General features: G+C 59.0%; 5 protein-coding genes across 5 annotated transcripts; 1 reads left to right on the forward strand and 4 right to left on the reverse strand.

Moving 5' to 3' along the window:
• Positions 1 to 466: 466 nt before the first annotated feature.
• Positions 467 to 3,102, reverse strand: BXZ73DRAFT_105687 (uncharacterized protein; the record flags this gene model as incomplete). The annotated part of the gene is made up of 11 exons (XM_048016349.1): positions 467 to 518; positions 571 to 690; positions 786 to 955; positions 1,018 to 1,377; positions 1,429 to 1,443; positions 1,505 to 2,002; positions 2,056 to 2,194; positions 2,254 to 2,363; positions 2,424 to 2,596; positions 2,651 to 2,876; positions 2,935 to 3,102. 11 exons carry the CDS (start codon positions 3,100 to 3,102, stop codon positions 467 to 469), a joined length of 2,031 nt encoding a protein of 676 aa, XP_047873505.1.
• A 751-nt stretch (positions 3,103 to 3,853) lies between these two features.
• BXZ73DRAFT_80960 (prim-pol domain-containing protein) lies at positions 3,854 to 5,443 on the reverse strand (the record flags this gene model as incomplete). Its single annotated transcript, XM_048023392.1, has 5 exons — positions 3,854 to 3,867; positions 3,921 to 4,284; positions 4,340 to 4,607; positions 4,691 to 5,076; positions 5,180 to 5,443. 5 exons carry the CDS (start codon positions 5,441 to 5,443, stop codon positions 3,854 to 3,856), a joined length of 1,296 nt encoding a protein of 431 aa, XP_047873506.1.
• Positions 5,444 to 6,152: 709 nt separating this feature from the next.
• On the reverse strand, positions 6,153 to 7,175 carry BXZ73DRAFT_80961 (uncharacterized protein; the record flags this gene model as incomplete). Its single annotated transcript, XM_048023393.1, has 5 exons — positions 6,153 to 6,457; positions 6,537 to 6,687; positions 6,800 to 6,938; positions 7,003 to 7,090; positions 7,142 to 7,175. 5 exons carry the CDS (start codon positions 7,173 to 7,175, stop codon positions 6,153 to 6,155), a joined length of 717 nt encoding a protein of 238 aa, XP_047873507.1.
• A 6,344-nt stretch (positions 7,176 to 13,519) lies between these two features.
• BXZ73DRAFT_92435 (uncharacterized protein) lies at positions 13,520 to 14,737 on the reverse strand (the record flags this gene model as incomplete). Its single annotated transcript, XM_048026366.1, has 4 exons — positions 13,520 to 13,535; positions 13,773 to 13,987; positions 14,067 to 14,178; positions 14,331 to 14,737. The coding sequence occupies 4 exons, from the start codon at positions 14,735 to 14,737 to the stop codon at positions 13,520 to 13,522; spliced, it is 750 nt and encodes a 249-aa protein (XP_047873508.1).
• Positions 14,738 to 16,273: 1,536 nt separating this feature from the next.
• Positions 16,274 to 18,310, forward strand: BXZ73DRAFT_92436 (malic enzyme; the record flags this gene model as incomplete). Its single annotated transcript, XM_048026367.1, has 5 exons — positions 16,274 to 16,337; positions 16,410 to 16,591; positions 16,820 to 16,885; positions 16,952 to 17,042; positions 17,097 to 18,310. 5 exons carry the CDS (start codon positions 16,274 to 16,276, stop codon positions 18,308 to 18,310), a joined length of 1,617 nt encoding a protein of 538 aa, XP_047873509.1.
• Positions 18,311 to 19,779: the final 1,469 nt, after the last annotated feature.

A 19,779-nucleotide genomic window follows, 5' to 3' on the forward strand; every position in this document is an offset into this window, starting at 1 on the left:
GGAGGCGCGATAACGAGCGAGCTGTGGGTTTGGTCGGGCTATGTAAGCGGTCGGGCTGTTCTGGATAGAGGTTCTATAGATTATACCTGCGCGAGAGAACAATGTCATTGCTGCGGCTGTTGTGAGCGTTGTGTAGAACTCTGAACGCAGATCGGCTTCACCGTGAACTCTTAAAACACCTCTTCGCGGAACTGAAGCCGGCCTGGGAGGTTCCAATGTACCTTACCCACCTCCTGGGAACTACCCACGACGGGCTTAGAAATAAAATGGATGGGAGTGTCCCATGATATAGTGACGTCAGGTTGCACAACAAGCGGGCCGAATGATAAGCAGACCGAGGAAGATGTCGTTCCCTCCGAAGAATAGCATTACTGTGATTACAGTGATGTACAAGTACCACTAGGCAGATGTCCAACAGGTTCACCAACTGTGAGCCTAAAAGCAAAAGAGCGACGACTGTTTGCGTCTAAAGGACAGACTTCGCGACCGCCTTCCAGATCGCGACGGGGTTGTTGACGCTGTGGAATCATCGCATCAGCGCGAGAACAAGGACTGGAGGCAGATACGCACATGTCCAGCGTGAGCGGGAGGACGACGTCCGCGGCGTGGTTCTGCCACTCCTCCGGCTGCTCGGTGTTGTCGATGCCAAAGCCGAGGCGCCAGGTGATGCCCTGGACGCTGTTCGTGAGGCTGCAAACACGTGAGCCGCCGGGGCAGGGGCGCATCATTACAGAGTCAGATTTCAATTAGCGAATGCAGAGATCAGAATTTAACAAGGCACGCACAAGTCGGGCGGGGCAAGCGAACTGTTCTTCAGGCTCGCAGTCTTGATCTCCGAGTCCATGGTCGAGAAGTCGGTCGATTGGCCGCCGACGGTGCCGCAGTACTGCTGCGTGAGGCCCTTGCGGCCGCCGTAGACGACGGTCTTGGAGCCCTCGAGCTTTGACATCGTGATCTGCAGCGTGCGCCGTGAGCCCCGTGCAATGCATCAACAACGGCGGAAGCAGTGGCACTCACGCTGAACAGGGAGCACGAGCTGGCGCAGCGGCCGTTGCTGACGATCGCGACGCTGGCGGGGTCGAAGAGCGCCTCGCTCGGCGGGTCCTGGTCGAACGGCTGGCACTCCTGCCCGAGACGCTGGCTGAACGCGTCAGGCACGCCGTTCACGGTGATCTGGACGGGGGGCTCAAGCCAGTCGTAGTTCACGGGCATCGCAGTGTTGTTCGCGAACTTCCAGCTCGCGGAGGAGTAGAGTGCGAGGTTGTCCGGGTCACCGCCAGAATTGAGCACCTTCGTAACCTGGCGCGCGAGAGGGCCGGCACGGGCCTTGGTGTCGAGCCCGGCTTGGGGAACCGAGGTTGACTTGGGACCAACAATCTGCAACGTGATCAAAATCATGGATTCGCTGTGCGGGAGTATGGTACTCACGATACGGTGAAGCCACTGTGGAACGTCTTCATATGTCAGCGAGTGAAAGGAGCGGACACAAACAACAAGTACGCACGTGAGCGATGCAAATGTACCCACCACCGTTGTTCGACACATCAACAACGAGCTGCGTCGCGCCCTGGCTCTTCAGGTTCTGCAGACCCGAGAGCAGGTTGGTCATCAGGTTCGAGAACGTGTCACCCGAGAAGCTGCCGAGCGCGAGCACGCCGGTCTTCCCGTCGTCGAGCATGAAGAACTGCACGACGGACCCGCTGCCTGGGAGGGGGTTCGTGGGCTGGAGCTTGGGCGGAAGCGTGACGTCGACCTGCGGCTGAACGTCGAGAGCGACGTTCATCGCGTGCGTGCGCTCCACGGCGGGGTCTGGCATCGGCGCCTGGCGGAATTTGTTGGCCGGGAGCGCAGATGGGTCGACGTCGTCGCGCTTGGTGGCCGCGGAAGTGTCATAGTACGAAGCGCCGTTCGTGCCGTCGACCGCGAGACAATTACCGGAAAGGAACGACGCTTTGTCCGTGAACGAGACGGAGGACGATCCGAAACGGGAGCGGTAAGGAAGCTGGGTCCAGCGGGATCAGCGGTGAACAAGATAGGCGTGGGGGAAAGACGCACAGTCACCGTCTCGATCTTCGTGCTGTTCACACGCTGGATTGTGAACTTGACGGAGTCCTTGAGCGGAAGCGACATCTGGGCAAATTGGCCCAGGCTGTAAACCCATCCCGAAGAACCCGACTGGTAGCTCGAGAAGAACCTGCCCATGAGGTAGTGTCAGCGAGCACATGGCTCAGAACTCAATGCTATGGTTCTTACGCATTCTGACGCGTGCCAAGACCCTGGAAGCTACCAGCAATCGCCGCGTTAGCATCGACGGCCTTCAAGGGGTCCTGTCCATCTATTGCAATGACTTTGGCACCGGACAGCTATCAAACGAGCACAAACATGAGCGTCTGAAAACACCGCAGAACTAACACAGGTCTCACCGAGTCAAGTTTGCCCTTGAGGGCTCCGGGGAGCGCGTTCTGCCAGACCGAGATTTCGTCGCTAAACTCCGCAGTGGCCACACTGAACGCCTCAGGGGCAATATGCACGCTTTGGCGGCCCTTGGCGTCGGTAATGAAGGTAAGGGGGGTCGGGAGATAGGACACGAAGAGCGCTGCGTCCTCCTGGTTCAGGATTTGTATGTAATAAGATGGCAGAAATGACTCACAGTCGTAGCAATAGTTGATGTATACACAGTGACCGTCATTGAGGCGCTTGAGGGTGTACGAGAGGTCCTTGTGCAGCTCGAAATCGTTGGGGTACTTCCGGCTGCTGATGCGGGCGAGATCCTGGAGGAGGTTCTCGTGGACGTCAGAGGCGAAGGGCGCGGGGGCCTGCTTCTGGTAGTTGACGGAAGTGTGGAACGCGAGGGTCTTGTTCACGACCTCGATGATCTACGCGCGGATATGCGTCTTATAACTCGGGCGTCCGCATACAAGAGGAGACACTCACGTTCGCCTTCTGTGTCGCGTTCACGGGGATTGAGGAAAAGCACGCACGCACGTCCGAGGGCGCGACCCACTTCTGGCCGCCGATCGCAGCGCAGGGGTCCCCGGCTTGAGAGAAGCGTACCGCCGCGAGGACGGTGGTGAGGAGAGGAAGGAAGTTACGCGAAACCATGGCGGGAGGGGAGTGACCAGGACAGAGGACCAAGGAAGGGGGGCGTCGAACGAGACGGCGCGCACTCAACTGGCTGTCGTCGGGTATAAGTACGGGGCTGGCTGAGGGGGAAAGTCGGAGATCCTTCAGAAGTTCAGAATGCAGATCCATCGGTAACGCCAGGGGACACGCACGTCGGGCTGATGGCTCGTCCCACGCGGTGCATCATCTTGGATCTTCCCAGAGCGGACAAGGGTCGTCGTCCGGACAGCGCGGTCGCCTTCTTCGTGCGTTTCTTTGTACATGCCGCGGGCACATGGCTAGTCATAGAAATGAGAGCTTGTGTGGGCGTCGGGACGCTGATGGGGTCGAGTCACGGATTGGGAGAGGCCGCGGAGCACTGCGGAACGTGAACATGGCCGTCAAGATGATGGGATGAGCGTCAGGCCCGCGCGCCTTGAAATTTGATGGAACAATCTCGCAGCGCTGATATGTGGCCCTTAAGTCCACCCGGAATGCTCGTCCGTGTAAGTAGATCGAACAAACGCCAGAGTTCGGATTTGAATCTGCCTTACGGTTTGAAATGCTTCATTGCTTGGCAGATGATGCCTAGTCGTAACTTGCGGGCAACGATAATCCTTTCGCCGACCTTGGACGCGGTCGAAGTCATACAACCACGTGAAGAACCGATGATTTACAGTGGGACATATAAAGAACCGATAGAAATACGCAACGAGGACATAAGTACAAAGCAGCTAGCAAACAAGTGACATCACCACGACATATCTAGCCACAACGGATCAGTCGCTGAGAAACATATTTGCCACGATTCAACTCACCCATCTGCTGTTTCACTTTTCTTGTCTCCTCCATGAGACCCAGCACATGCTGGTCGAGCATGTCCACATACTTCTTGAGCGACGTTCTCTCCCAATCCGAGTGGTGTTCTCCGCTGGAAGCTTCGCTCGCTTGAGGAACAACGTTCTGGTCGAGCTCGCGTAGAAGTTGATGCACGGTCGGTACGTCTTCTAGCCTGAATCTGTCCACTTTCCGCGGGTCGACCGGCACGCAAACGCGTCCTGTCTTCGGGTGTATACAAAACGGCGCCTTTAGCAAGTGGTTCCGATGTTTTGAGACCTCAGCGTCGAGTCGAGGATACGTGTATTGCAGCACGATGTCCTCCATCGCTGCTGTCATGATGCCCTATCGACGAGTATCTCAGTATGGCCGCACGCGCGAGTGGGACATGAGCACTGACCGCCATTCCCTTGGCGTTGTACTTCTTTGCCCGCGCGGGCGCCGCACTGTCCTTGACATCTTGCCATTTGTCTTCCGAGGATCGTGGTTCTTCGTCCGCCTCGTCCGGACCATCTGAGGGCGACTTCTGCCATACCATCTCAAGCTCCGCCGCAACCTCTGAAGGTAGCAAAGTCAGGAGGTCTTTCCAGCCCTTCTCCGAGTCGAATACTTTCTGATCCCTGAGAATCAACTCTTCGAACACCGGTGTGAGAACCTTGCAAGCTTGCCTGTGCTCGGCCACGACATCGTCAGCGCTTCGGTTCTCACCTCACCTCCGCAAAACTCATGGTGAGGAAAGAACGACACTTACGCGATCGATTGTGGTAGCGGCTTCCCCGGCGGGCGCACGTTCACCTTCTTGCTCATCATGTCTCCGCCCGCAATGACCGTCATCCACCCGACCAGCGCCTTCCGTTGGTCGTCCGTGAGCTCCATCGCCTCCCGATCACTGATCCACAGATGGATGCCGCGCCGACCGGAGTACACCCACAGCAGATGTTTGTACCCGAACTGGTCGCGGATGCCGCTGTCGAGCACGCGCACCGCGGCGGCGATGAAGCCCCAGCAACGTCGGCAGATGTCCGCGCCCTTGCAGCACGTCCGGATGGAGTCGTAGTCGGTCATATCGATGTCGACGACGAGCTCGCGGAGCTGGGGGAAGAAGAGGGCCGGGCGGACCGTCTTCTTGTCGCGCGGCTACCAAGGTGGTTCAATATGCGTACGCATGAGGGAGTTGCGCAGGCGGACATGGTGGGCGTGTGGCTTTACGCGGGGAGGGGGAACAGCAAATGGCACTCACCCTTGCGCTATACACTGGGCCAATCTCGAATCGCGCCGGGACTTGCGCGCACACCTGCTTCTTCATCTCCTCCGCGTTCGCAAACGACTGATACCTGAGATATGCCTCGTTATGGAGGGTGAACGCGAACTCGCGGTTTGTGAACATCTTCGTCGGCGCGTGCTCGTGATTGAGCCAGGCGAAGAGCGATTTGAATGGGTAAAGGCGTCGATAGAACGCCAGCATAATGTCTTCAGTCACTGAGTCGGCTTGAGGCTTTGACATATTGTCAGCAAGGACGAGGGGTGAAGGGGGCGAGCAGATCGGAGAGTGTAGCCGAGAGAGAAAGGGAGAGAGCGGGATTCCTGTCTTCCAGCGATGGGACTGTGGCACGGGCGTGATCACGCGTCAAACGCGCGCAGTCACGCTTATGTCAGATGTGACCACACGCGTTGATCACAGGTCTTGTTGGAACTTGGAACGTACCCATTTCCTTAGATTCTGCCTAATGACCGCTGTTTAGGACCATCTGCCGAAAACTTGTGGATGAGTCCCGGCAGTGTACCGATGAACCCTTGCAGGGAGATCTCTGGTTCTCGGCCCCTCTCACCAGTGCACGTGCCAGAACGGTAGGAGGCTCACATGGATCGCTCATATACCGCGTTTTAGCCGGCAGCGAAGGCGAGGTCCCTACCTGATTCCAGGCCGCGAAGCCATAAATACGATATGGCACAGATTCGGTGAGAACGGCTGGGGAAAATCCATACATCGTCGTTCACAGTCTATTCTAGAGGAGGATTGGGAAAGCATGAGATCACGGCACGGCTAACTGACAATGTTCGACAACTCGAAAGCAAAAAATCTATCGTGGTCCTTGGATCCCTCTCCGCAGATTAAGGTATCAACGATGCTTCTCCTGCCAGCTAGACGTGCGCTGAATACTATAGGCATAAGTCAGCATATGATGTCGAGTATTTATTGTATTCGTCCTCACCTAGTTCTGCTGACCTGAATGCATGCCGTAGGGATTGTACGCCGACGGATCATTGTAGAATACCCCGTCCGAATATCCGTTTGCGTACCCTCCGATGTTGCCACCCTGAAACCCGCGCTCCCAGCCACCTCCGTCATGGCTGCTGTACGCGATGGGCTGGTCGTGATAACCAGATCCGGGGATGTACGGCACGTAAGACTCGGTAGCGAGCATGTTGTTCGTCTCGCCGAAGCTGTATGTGGCCGAAGGAAAGCACTGGAACACGTCGACAGCAGAGCCGTAGTAAGTGACGGTTGTTCTTCGGACTGTCGACTAGCTGAACGTTCACCATAGATGAAGTTTGCATGTAGCAAGTGTTATTCATATTGCTGGTGGAGTGCTGACCGAAGGGGTGCAACGTATCGTCGACCTGCAGCTTCGGTGTGCCTGGCATCTGTCCGAGTTCTTCATGGTTGGTGTTAATCGTCTGGATGTATTCGGAGAAAGCGAGACCAGCGTTTGTAAAAGACGGATCGGCAGAGGGCCCCGAGGCGGTCTGGTGAGTGGCTATTCCATGGGTCACGGAGTTCGTCAGGGGTACAACACCATGTCCTAACACAGCTTTGATGAACATGCAACGCCAACATAGTTCGCAAAGGGAAACACACCGTAGCAGGTTGTGCACGGAATCGTCCTGGCGTAAAGCGGCCAGTAGTGGCAGTCGTCCGCCCGATCACCACGAACACAATTACCACAAGGAGAACCTCTATTACACTTGCGCTTTTGGAGACGGCAGTGGTTGCAAGGCTAATGAACGCAGTGAATGTCAGCTACATAGGGCGTCGAAGCCAAAATATATGCTGTACTGGACCGCCCAAACGCCACTGCGTATGTCCTCGGCTCGTATTGGTAAAACCGCCGTGACCATCGTTGGAGGACAATAGTGCTGCTAAGAATCGCTGATGTCAGCGTGTATATATGGGTTTCAGGAGAGCTAGAGCCAAACGTACGAGCGCCTGCGGCGGAATAACCCGCGTAGTTCATGTTTGCACGCAAGAGTTGAGACTGCTTATATTATGTACGGACAGGGTCGAGGCAGTGGAAGGGATATGCAAGGGAATAACAGACTTGGGTTGGGGAGGGGAACACTGCGTTTCAAGCCTTATATAGAGTGGGGATCCAGGGCAAGCGCCGTGCGGTGCAGGCAGCCTGAGCGAACGTCCATGCGCCGTAGGCCCGTAGTACGGCGTAGGCTGGCTAGGACTGGCTAGGATGGCTGCTCATGAGATGGCCATGTGGCATGGGCCGGCCGGGCTGTACATTCTGGCGCTCCGGGTTGTTTGCGTGAACTAGCGCTCATCTCGAGTCGGGACTGCCCCAGACGTCGGTATACGGCCGACAGTTGGCCCCCGCGGTCAGTACCGGGAATGGAAACCGCTGATTTTTTGTAGAGAGCTATACACTGAGCCATACTCGATATATCCAGTCATGTAGAAGGTTTGTATTGCAATCATGCCCCCTTACATGTGCATCTCCGCCTGGGCCGGATCTCGGGTGCAGGCCATACATGATTCCGTATGGACACCAACAGCGTTTTTTTGCGAGAGCATGGACAAGGCCAGCTTCCACGAGCCCGTACCCTTTTATTTCGCATTTCCTGCGGGGAGGTACACTACCGCCGCTGCGCGCACAGATACTCTAGTACCACACGCGAGGTGAGGCCACAAATTCATGTTCAACCTGCTTCGTCATTCATGAGCCCGCGCTCACTCACGCGGGTGTGGTGTATTGCACACGCATATATTGCGCATGGGTGTGCAATCCCAACGCCTTTCGCACGCAAAGGGGGAGGGCGGAACTTAAGCACCCCAAACTTGAGTGATCCGCAGCGGTATACAGGCCCTCTGAGCGCACAGCCGAGGGAGGTCACGAGCCACCACCCGTCTTGCTCACGATGTCGTGACATGAGCAAAGTATTTCACCAGCAGATGCAAACACTCGGGGATTTCGGATACTTTTCTGTCAAATGCGAGCAAAACATATCTACCTGATGCGTTCCCAGGGAGTGGGAATCGTATTAGATGAGTGTGCGAGCCAAGAGGTAGTTTATACGGGGTCGGTGAGATCAAGAAGGAGCAACAAAACGAAACATAGTTGGTGTTAGAGACCTGGTCGCTCCTGCAACAAATCATTGGAGAGTACAACGCCCAAAATGTGCCCGAGGACGATATATTGTTTACTCTCTACATTGTACGGGTGTACATCAACGCCGAAGAAAGGCCAATGCCTTCAAATTCACATGTAAATCACATAGCTACTACACACCGTGTAAAGCCTGCATTGAAAGAATCATCGTCTAGCGCACTCGTCGATGGTGCAACGAAGACGGCAGCAGCAGGTCATGTCGGACCGTGTGGCTGGCCCCATAAGTACTACGAATACCTCTAGGACCGCAGTCAGCATGTTGGCCAAGCGCGTGCCATTGCGCCGCTCGTCCGCGTACTGTGTGCCGAGCTGCACCCGGATACATAAGTGGGGATCTCGTTGCGCATTGGTTCATCACCAGCCACAAAATGACTCATATTGTGCGCCACACGTCACCTCCCGCGAGTTCTATGATTGTATCTGCCACACCGACAGCAAGCGCGGCATGAAAAACTCAGTGAGGGCGAGATGTTGTCGGGCTAATCGTTGCATATTCAAGGGAGTGGTCGGACAAAAGATTGCGCGGCGGGAAATGTGTGCAGTTTGGCATCTTGGCGTCCTGCGGCGGCGGCGACCACATCGCGGCGGGCGGCGCCGCAGTCTCGTGCGGCCCCGTGCGGCGCACTTCCCCGCTTCCCAGAATCTGTTTCCAGCTTACAGCGTTTGTCCCGAGCGCCGTGCGCCACGCACCTCGCACCGTCAAGGAACCCACAACCCCCATAGCCCGTGTAGCGATGAGGCCAGATGTCCCTCCGTATCGTAGCGGCGCGGTTTGCTTCCCTCTGCCGCCCCCACACAACAAAGATTCTTGCCTGCATTCAAAGAGCCATTCGCCTACGCCGGAACGATACAGCTCACAACGTGGCTATACAACGCGGTGAGCTGTCTCGTGTCGTCGTACAGGTCGTGTGGATAGGTGCTCGAGAGACGTCGGCGCGGGGAAACACCGATATCCTGATCGGATGTCCCTCCTTCCCCAGGCCTCTCCCCTCTCGATGCAAAGCATCCGAGGCCCGTCTGTCCTGTGCTGCGCCCATCTCAGGTTCATGCGGCGCATGTTCTGGCATCGCGTTCCACGGCTCGGCGACGGGAAGTCGGGCTCGACCGTACCGGCTGCATCACGGGCTCAAGGAGCACACGGCGATCTCGACGCCGTACGAAAGAAACACTCGGAAGAAACCCCAGATGAATACTGCGCTGGGCGCGCGGGTTCGATGAACACGGGCCTTCCTCATTACTGTACGTGCGCGCTGTCCGCTGCATGGACTACGACGTGGTCCGTGATGTGCGCAGCTTCGTGCGGCACACTCCCTCGCTGCGCGGCATCTCTGTGGAGCGGTAATGTCCTAGCGTTGAAGAGATGAGGTGACGGACCTGGAGAAAGATGACGCCGACCGTTATCGGGATCCACGAGAGGATGTGGAGGCGGTGGGATGCAGCGAGTACAAGGATGCCAACGTTGAACGCTTTGAAGGTCGAATTTATTGGTTCCGGCGAGCGCAAATGGGGTAGGGGGGCGCATGATCATGGAGAGACTTCGACGCACCTTCCCATCCGCGTCGAAGTCGTGTAGCTTGAGCGGACTCCCCGTCGTTCAACGCACATTTCTTGAGGATTAACAGAAAAAGGGCAGAGGGCGGAGCAAAAGCGGGGCGGCAGAAGCAAACGAAGCGACGCAAGCCGGAGCCGGTCCAACGCTGCCGTCGGGCCCGGCCGGAACATCCGATCCGGTCACGGCCGTTCAAGCTGGCAAGTGCTAGCGCTCATCGCTCCTTTCAACCGCTCCTCCCGCATGACCGAGTACCCACTTCCTCGATTATTCTGCACAGAATATAAACTCTGAAACCATGGGCGGTGATCGAATCGCGACCGCATGGCGGAGTCTTCACTTCACACGCAGTTCCCCAAGGCTCCGCTGGGTATTCCCTCTCGCGACGTCGAATACAGATATTGGGTCGAGGCGACGGCTCCGGCGCGCATGGCGATCGAAAAGTTGGGCGGAGAAATGCCATGTCGTGGTACAGTACAGTCCAACATACTTTGGAATTATCCGAACCAATCATGACAAGAGTACAACTGTACGTGTTCTCGCGGCCGGACCATCTGAGAGCGATATTCAAGGTGACGTGGGTATTAGAATGCCCCAATGGCTTCAAAGAAACTGGCGTGGGGAGGCAATGTGCGTTAGAGCCAACCCATAGTAGGCTTCGCGCTCGTACTCACCGCGCTAGAGAAAGAACGCCGACGGATCGGTATAGGCTTCCCCGCCGGGATACCGGGCCTCGTCGTGATCTCCGTCGCGGAGGCTGCCTCCCGGAATCCAACCGTCGTAGCCGCTACCGGGCTGGCTGGTGGCGACCGCGCTGTACGCGATGGGCTGGCAGTCGTACTCCTGCTGGGCGACCAATGGTATGTGAAAGGCGGTCGAGGCTGTTCTGCCCGTTCCGCCGAAGCCGTGCACGTCTGAAGCTGGGTACTGCCCCGCGTTGACGTCTTCAATCCTCACACTTCCCGAAGGCTGAATTGTTTCCAGGTTGGGGTTTGCATATAGACGGCCTGTCGCTCGCACTTGGCATGGTATGCCCGGAGACGAGTAAAGATCTTGCGGGAAGGGCGGCGATATTTGTTGGTGTCCTTCGGGGTTGGCGGTGCCGTCCGAGACGGAGTACTGAGTGTTATCCCCTTGTTGCACAGGAAAACACCATGGCCTAGCGGTATTTCTTCGTGAGCTTATTTCAAGACATGACAGAGATACATACCATGCACGTGCCACAAGCCATCATCTTGCCCTCGGACCGGTAGTGACAGGTTTCTTGATGATTTCCGCGGACGCAGTGGTCGCAGGGTAAGCGGCGATTGCACTTGCGGTGGGAACGGCGACAGTTGTTGCACTGTTAACTCACAGTGAGCTAAGCGTAACGCTGAATGTGAGCTCTCCTGGATTGACGCACCGCCCCCGGGCCGAGACGCACTTGCGCTACACCCTGGTGACCTCCCTATCAGTGTCTCCGGACCACGATCAGTGTGCAATAGAGCTGACAGAGTATATGCGAAGCTTACCAGTTGACGTCGCTCGGTGGTTCATGGTTGTGCGGTACGTGCGACTTGGTATGAAATGCTGAAGAGAAGGAACGGAAAGAGATGGGCGAAAGGAAGAGTCGCCTCAGAGCACACCGAATGGAGCAGACGGCCACTCATTATATAGTCCTTTCAAAACAGAATGATTGGGCGGCGGATGTATGATCTCCCAAGGTGGAAGCGAGGACGAGCGAAGGAGACAGGCACAGTCTACGCACGGCGGAAACGGAAACTAAGCGTCATGTAAGCCCTGCAGGCACAGATGGAAAGTTCATAATGCATAGCGTCGGTCATAGCCTCAGCTCATGCAGTATGAACATATATGCGGTATGAACTTATCATTATGAAATTTCCATGTAGTTTGCGTGAATGAAAGGAAGCGCCAGTCTGCCGTGTATGGTGGGAAAGAAGGCAACTGCCTCTACGTACGCTCCTCCGGGCGCGCCGTCCGCCTCACTCACGCCTCTCTCCGCCTTGTCGTTCCAACCTTTCTCCGATCCCGCACATCAGGCGTGCACGTCCAGAGCTAGACGCCGTAGACAGACTTGCTGCACACAGACCGAGTCCGGTTTTCAAGTTCGTATTCGGAAGTCCAGACCTGCCCCACATATTGTTGGCACAAGCCTATGAGCTGCGGCGCTGACGACCAGGCTGCATGAGTTCACGACGCGCGCGCGGGGTTTGCTCAAGTGGTTCCTACTTGGCGTTAGCACGTGTCGCCGAGTCTAGCCAGGCCCCAGGATCCTTTCGCCGCCCCTATCGGGATCGGGATCCTCTCACTCCACGACAGCACTGATCCACGTCCGCTTCCAGAGTCCGCCGCCCGCCGCCCATCTGCGCCCGCCTCGCGGACCTCGAGCGGATCGCACCAGCAGGCCAGCGGCCGTAAACGTATTGGAGCTGAGGCCCGAGGCCTCGAGGCTCGGCGATTGCACTCCGGTAAGCTTGTGGCTCTCCTGCCTGCGGGCCCTCATAGCAGGGGCCTGTGCCCCCCCTCCTCCCCGGAGCCGCGTCTTCCCAGCCACTCTGAAAACCCTGTTGATCATGAGACTGCGCCGCAAATCTCTGCGGAATGCCGCACCGGTGCTTTGTCCATTCTTGCAGGAGCGTCTGGACTCCGGCCGGGTGCCGCGTAGTACCACTAAGCGGTCGAGGAATCACGGTAGGGAAGTAGTAGCAAGCACGACCCAAGTATCGACATGCGGTCCGTGCGTACCGTCGTCGATTGCACCGTGCCGGAGGGTCGCCGTCACTGCCGCAAGCCCCGTGAACCCATCGCCGGAATTGTCGGCGTCGCTGTGGGTCGGAGTATTGGTGTAGTAGCACCGCCATGTACGTAGGTCGCCATCGGATGCAGCAGCCGTGGAGGCCGGGCGCGGGTGTTTGAAGCCCAATGCCCGTCGGTGATCCGATTCGGGCTCAGTTGGTCCCACTGACGCCGACACGCCTCGTGTCTCGAGCTGCGCGACGGCCTAGATCGTGTGTTTTTCATCGTCTGGGACATCATAAGTGCTTGACAGTTATGATATGACGTGGAGGTACGGGGCGCAATTGCGAACTCACGGTTCGTGAGAAGCCTCAGCGGGGCACCGTCGTCGAAGACTGTCTTGGCCATCTCGGGATGTCCGTCTTTGTGGGTAATGGATCCATGGAATCCACTGAATGTGTCGAGAGCTCCGGAGAAAAGGGGGTGGTCGTCGGCGTTCTGAACGCGCCAATTGTGGAACCACACCGCGTAAGTACTTGGCGCCAGGCGCGTACTAGAGTCGGACGGGAGGAGAAATAATGATTACTGCGTGCCTCACCATAGGTTCTCCATCGAGACAATCAAGTAAGCATGGTGGACGTACGGTTTGACAGTCGACTTACGGGTATCGATCGGTGGTGATTACGCAGCGCAAGTAGTAGATGGACTGTCCCGATGGTTGATGAGAAAATCAGTAAATGCGATGCGTCGAGTCGAAGGTGAAGCGGAGATGCACATGATAATTCTTGCGATGCACCCATGGGCGTCATCAGACGTGCTCCGTTCGCGCTGCACGCTTCAAATGCGACGAGCGAGAGGTGGCAAGCCGCAAGTCCGGCCAGGGTTGCGTCTGACGCGCTCACGTGTCGGACAATCTGCGACACCAAAGATGCAAAAGGCGGACACGCATCCGTTCGCGCGCACATCGGACGGTCCACCTAAAGGCGGACAGCGAGCTGCGGACAGAACTGGCGGGAGTGTAGTGCACATACATAGAACGGCGTCGCGAGCTACGCACACGCTGCGCGCCGCCAGGCCAGGCACATCTATGGTACAGAGTAGGGCAGTCGTGAAGTCGGGGCTCATGTGCTAGGCGCAGGGAGGGCGCGAACGGGACTGGGGGCGGAGGGGGGACGTCCACGTCGGCGGGGTCGAGGTGGTACGTGACGACGAGCGTGCCGATGCAGCAGTCCGGCATCGGGTCCTCGTCTGCCCCCGTCGTAGTAGAACGTGGGTCGTGGATCGGAGGCGCGGAGTCGGGGGAAGCGGGAGAGAGAGCGGGTCGTGTTTTGGGGATCGCGTGCGTGCCTAGAATCATCATCGTGTGCTCTGCCTCCGTCTCCGCCTCTGCTTGTCGACGGAGCCAGCGCCGCGCACGTCGGCGCGCGCGGCGACGGCATCGACACCGCGACCGCGAGCTGCACCTTGCGCACCGTCGGGTTCTCCGCCGCCGTCGCCGCCACCTCTGGGTCCCGCGGCGCACGCCCTATGCGGGGCAGTGCTTTGCGCAGCGAGAAACTGTTTGAGGACGCCGGCGGGGGCAGTACCGGCGCCGCGGCGCGCGCGCGCTCCTGGGCGTCCGCGTCGGTGGGGAGGAAGAGGCCCGCGAAGGGCTGGTTCCGGGCGGAGGGCGATCGGCGGAGGTGGATTCACATGGAAAGGAAGCGGACGCGCGGGGTAAGCGATCGGGTGGTCGCGGGGGGTGGAGAGGAGGGGGCCCTTTCCCCGTGGGGTGCGGGCCGTGGCGCAGGAACCGGGGCAAAGGGGGTGCACTCACCGAAAGGCTGGCCCAGGACGCGGGGCTGCTGCTGCTGGCCTTTCCTGACCGAACGTTCGGCGCGGCGGCGGGGAGGAGGTGCATGTCGAGCAGCTTGGGCTTGTCGCCGAAGCCGGGGCCGCGCTTGGAGTCGTTGGCGACGCGGTGGATGATGAGGTCGGGGCGGAAGCGGCGCATGATGACTGTGCCGCAGAACGCGCCGAGGAAGAGGCCGCCGGCGATGCAGACGAGGATGAGCGGGGGGCCGGCGGGGGACTGCAGGATGGAGGTGAAGCCAGTGACCTGGTCGGAGTCCGACATCTTGTGGAGGACTCGCGGAGGGGTAGGCGGGGGGAAGGTGTGCGTGGGTGCTCTGTACTGCGCGAAGCGGTTGGCGTCAGACGGAGTTGAGCCTGAGGGAGGGCGGGGGCTGGAAATACAAGACGTACCGGACAAGAACGGGGTGAAGAGGGGAGGCGGTCGTTTAGCAGGGCGAGAAGGCATGGTAGGACGAGAGACGGGAGTTGGCCGTCGTCGGGGAGGGAGAGAGAGATGTTACACAATTAGCGCACCGCTGACAGAGCACGGGGCGGGGGCGTGGGGGACGAACAGGCATGGACGGCCTGGGAGCACAGCTGGGGCCGTGCGAGGCGGGCGTGGGTGAGTGCGGGGACGAAGAGCGTGCGGTCGAAGCCAATCGAACAAGGACGATGAGGCTGCGCGAGTCCGAAAAGGCTGCCGACGGAACGAACGACAACATATCACTCGATCTCCGTGTTTCCTCGGGTCTAATGCCGACGATGCGTATTTAGCCTGATTGGGTGGTGCAGCCTGGTGGGGGGCCGTAGATGGAGCTTTAAGCACGTCGAGTGTCGCTCTGTGCCTGTACGGCACTCAAGACGGCGGGAGCAAGCGTCGTGGCTCAATCTCCGTCAGGCACGGCATCGGTACAGCGTCGCACAGGCTGCCCGTTCCGCCAGCCACAGCGGACTGATCTGCATCCGCATCTGACGGAGGCGTTCCTGCTTGTGCCACCTTGCGCCCTCTTGCGCCCTGCCACGCCCGGCCCGGACTGGATCCGGGATTGGCCTATCCGCTCCGGACCTCGGCGTCTTCTTCGAGTTCTCCTCCTCGTCCGTCGGCGGGCAGAACCCCATCCGCCTCCTTCGCCCGTGCTGAAACATATGTTGTCGCACCACCGCCCCTGTCGGCCCATGGTGGAGTCATGTTGGCGTGGATGTATATAGCGACCGCCCTCTTCTTCTCCCCTCCGCATTCACCCGACTCCCACTGCTCCTCGCCGGTCGCAACAGCCGTCGCCGTCCGCCGTCCCCGAATGAACGCGGTTAGGGCCCGAGGTGAGCGCGCCCACTACAAATTCCCTCCGCGCCTTCGATCGCGCCAACATACGCGGCGGTCACGAGCAGATCCTCCGCCCCCATCGCTTGTCACAGACGGGCGAAACTGATCTCGACTGCACTCCGCTGGCCCGGCCTCCCCGCCTTCGCGGTCCAGTGCCTGTCACGACCGCTTTTTTTGCCCTTCATCCACTGCGCGTTGCCGTCCCCGGCGCCGGGACACGGGCAGACCCTGGCGAGCCCGTTCGCCGTTCGCCTCGGTGATTCGCCCGTGCTCATCACTCTTCCGGTCGTCTGTCGTGATAGAGATCCATCTCGCCCAACTTCTTTCCCCGCCCGCTATAAGACGGCCTCCGCCCACCCTGCGCTCCCCCAAACTCCTCGTACCACCCCTTTTCCCTCTCATTTCTTCTTCTTCGTCTATTTGTACCCCATATAATACCCCTTCTCCCTATACCTTCTCCTCCCACCTCGTCTCTGACCCCACCCTCTCGCCAAAATGACCATAGTCCTCACCCCCGTCTGGCACAACGGTGTCCAGAAGCTCAAGGTCACCTCCCGCCGTCAGTCTCGTCCCGCCTTCCCCGGCCGCCCCATCCCTGCCGTACTTGTGCTCACCCGCTGTCTTTTTCTAGCGCCCCCCGCCCGCCCCGCCAAGGGCCTCCTTCCCGTCGCCTTCAACGAGGATGTTCACTATGCCCGCTGCATGGCCCAGCTCCGGTCCAAGGACAAGGACATCGAGAAGAACATCTACCTCACCCAGCTCAAGGATGCCGACCTCAACACGTTCTACCGCATCTGCCTCAACAACATGGCGGTGAGTAGCCTGCCTGCTTCTTTCGTCCGCTTCCTCCGCTGCGCCCGCCACCAGCCAAGACCCTTGGCGCGCACCTCCCGCTTCCCGATCCTCTCTTCCCGCGTCGCGCTCCACCCGCGGTTATCTGTCCGAGCTTCGCGGGAGGCGTGGCTCGTGTAGATCTCTATTTCCCGCACACCTCTCGGTCCCGAGATCATCGCCCGCGTACTGATCACTGTCGCCGTCCAGGAAATCACTCCCCTCATCTACACTCCCACCGTCGGCGACGCGTGTCTCCAGTTTCGCACAACTTCCGTCGCCCGAGGGCCTGGTATGTCACTCTCGCCATGATTTGTCGCGCTGTTCCCTGAACCCTCCGAGTTCATCTCGTTGAAGGACAAGGGCAACATCGGCAAGATCCTCCGCAACTGGCCCCGCGTCGACGAGGCTCGTATCTCGGTCGTCACCGATGGTGAGTTATTGCGCCTGGTCCACTGCTTGTCCGATGTTCATCGCTGCCTTCTAGGCTCTCGTATCCTCGGTCTTGGTGACCTGGGTGTCAACGGCATGCCCATTTCCATCGGCAAGCTCTCCCTTTACGTCGCCGGTGCTGGTATCCGTCCCGAGTCGACGGTTCCCATCTGCCTCGACATGGGCACCGACACCCAACGCTACCTCGACGACCCTCTCTACCTCGGCCTCCGCCAGCGTCGCCCGTCTCTCGATGAGGCTATCGAGTTCATGGATGAGTTCATGCACGAGATGTCTGTTGTCTTCCCCAAGCTTCTCATCCAGCACGAGGACTTCTCTAGCGCCAAGGCCTTCGCGTTCATCGATCGCTACCGCGATCAGTACCCGCTCTTCAACGATGACATTCAGGGCACGGGCGCCGTCGTCCTCTCTGGTTTCTTAAACGCCGCGAAGCTCTCCTCTGCCGCGTCTGGCCGCCCGCTCACGGACCACAAGATCCTTTTCCTCGGCGCCGGCTCTGCAGGTGTGGGTGTTGCGATGCAACTCATGAGTTTCTTCAAGCTCCAGGGCCTGTCGGACGAGGAGGCACGCAGCCGCATCTACCTTTGCGACTCGCAGGGTCTAATCTACGATGCACGTGGACCGATGGCGGAGCACAAGAAGTTCTTCTCGCGCAAGGACTACGAGGGCCCGCCGATGAAGGATCTGACCAACATCGTCAACTACGTCCAGCCGACGGCGCTCCTCGGGCTCTCGACCACGAAGGGCGCGTTCAGTGAGTCCGTCATCCGCGCGATGTCGGCGCTCAACGCGCGCCCGATCGTTTTCCCGCTCTCGAACCCGGTGCGCCTCTCCGAGTGCGAGTTCCACGAGGCGGTGGAGTGGTCGAACGGCAACGTCCTCTTCGCCTCCGGCTCGCCGTTCCCAGAGGAGGCGTTCGACGGCCACATGCTCTACCCCGGCCAGGGCAACAACATGTACATCTTCCCCGGCCTCGGTCTGGGCGCGATCATCGCGCGCGCCTGCAAGGTCACGGACTCGATGGTGGAGGCGTCGTCGCTCGGGCTCGCGAACTCGCTTACGGCGGCGGAGCGCGATGACGACCTGCTCTACCCGCGCGTTGAGCGGATCCGCGAGATCTCGGGCCAGATCGCGCTCGCGGTGATCCGCGCGGCGCAGAAGGCGGGCGTCGACCGCTCGTCCGAGCTCCGCTCGATGGGCGACCGGGAGCTGCTCGCGTTCGTGCAGGAGCGCATGTGGCACCCGTGAGGTGTAGGTTCGTGCTCTCTACTACTACTGTGCTGGAGGGGACCGGGATGGAGGGGCGTTGTTATGATCGGTCTATGACTTGCTGCTTGCTTTCGAATTATGGGCGCCCTACGCGGGGCGCGACGCACACATACATACGCACACTTACTGGATAGATAGATGGGTACCGGTGCCTGCCACGAGCAGATAGAAGACACTACGGAGAAGTTAATGACACCGACTCGGCTTGCTGTACACATCCTTGTCTGCGTCGCGTGTGCATCTTTCAGGGATGAAGTGCTTCAACCGCGCTGATTCGGATTGCCCGACTTGTCACCCTCCTCTCGTGCGCACTGCGCCTGGCCTCGGATCTCGAGCTGCAAACGCATGGCAGCGGCGCCCGCTTCCCCTCCCAGCCGTTGTTGTTGTTGTAGATATGGCGTTTAAGCACGGGGAGCGTCTGGCAGACTTTACCCGGTCAGTGTCCCGCGCGCAGTTGGATGGTTGCGCGCCCGGCTCGCAGCAGCGTCGAACTCGGGGAGCCGCCAGTTTGGTGGCGTCGGTTGCCGACCCCAGCGTCTCCGTGCGGCGCGCTGGCTGAGAACAGACGAAAACAAACGAACAGACCGAACCCACAAACCGGCACCGGGTCGCGTCTACTGCAGCTCGTTCCAGTCAAACTGATGCCCTCGGGGGCCCCGCCGGCCAATCTCCGCGGGGCCTTACACATCATTTCGTCGCCGCAAGTTTCGCAGGGAGGTGAGGACGTAGGGATTCGAGCCACAGACACACTAGACGCCTTCGATGCCAGGGTCCAGGTGCACTGATACATTAAGACATCAGAGGGCGAGTCTGTTCATATAATGGGTGACTTTCCGTAAGGAAATACGGAACTACGGACGCTCCGTAGTTCTAGACCGCTCGAAAAGGCAGTTCCGCCGAGATGCCGACGGGAAAGTCCCGAGGATCTCACTGTGGCTGCTGGCATAACAAGCGCCCAAAAGTCTGTGGAGGGGTCGGCACCCCCCTCGCAGAGCAAACAAGCCTCCCGAAAAGCTGTAGAGGTCTCCTGAAGGCCTATTTCGGACGGGAGGTAGTGATGTGGACCATTATTGGCGCTGACAAATCGACGACTGGGCCTCAACAGACCTCCATGGGGTCTGGCTAAGGTCTCCGCGCAGTGGAGGCATTCCGTTGACGCTGGCTTGACGCTGGCAGAGATCCCTCTCGTCGCTTAGCCTCGCTTACAGCAGATTGCAAAAATGATGAGAATCGGCGCTTTTTTTTGGGCTGTCGCGACGTCGAAAGTTCGCGCCCAAAGTTCCGACGCATCTTCCGAGGCTCAGGCGCCGGTGTCCGCCTATATCGGGAAGCTGGTTCCCGCGCCGCGCCGGCGCTGCTGCGACGCGAGGTCGAGCTGCCGCGACGCGTCTGCGCACAAGTTGTTCCTTCACTGCTGTAATTCAGTAATCATGTCTTACATCTGTCCT

This window comes from Epithele typhae (genome assembly GCF_022376455.1).
Source record: "Epithele typhae strain CBS 203.58 chromosome Unknown BXZ73scaffold_69, whole genome shotgun sequence".
Taxonomy (NCBI): domain Eukaryota; kingdom Fungi; phylum Basidiomycota; class Agaricomycetes; order Polyporales; family Epitheliaceae; genus Epithele; species Epithele typhae.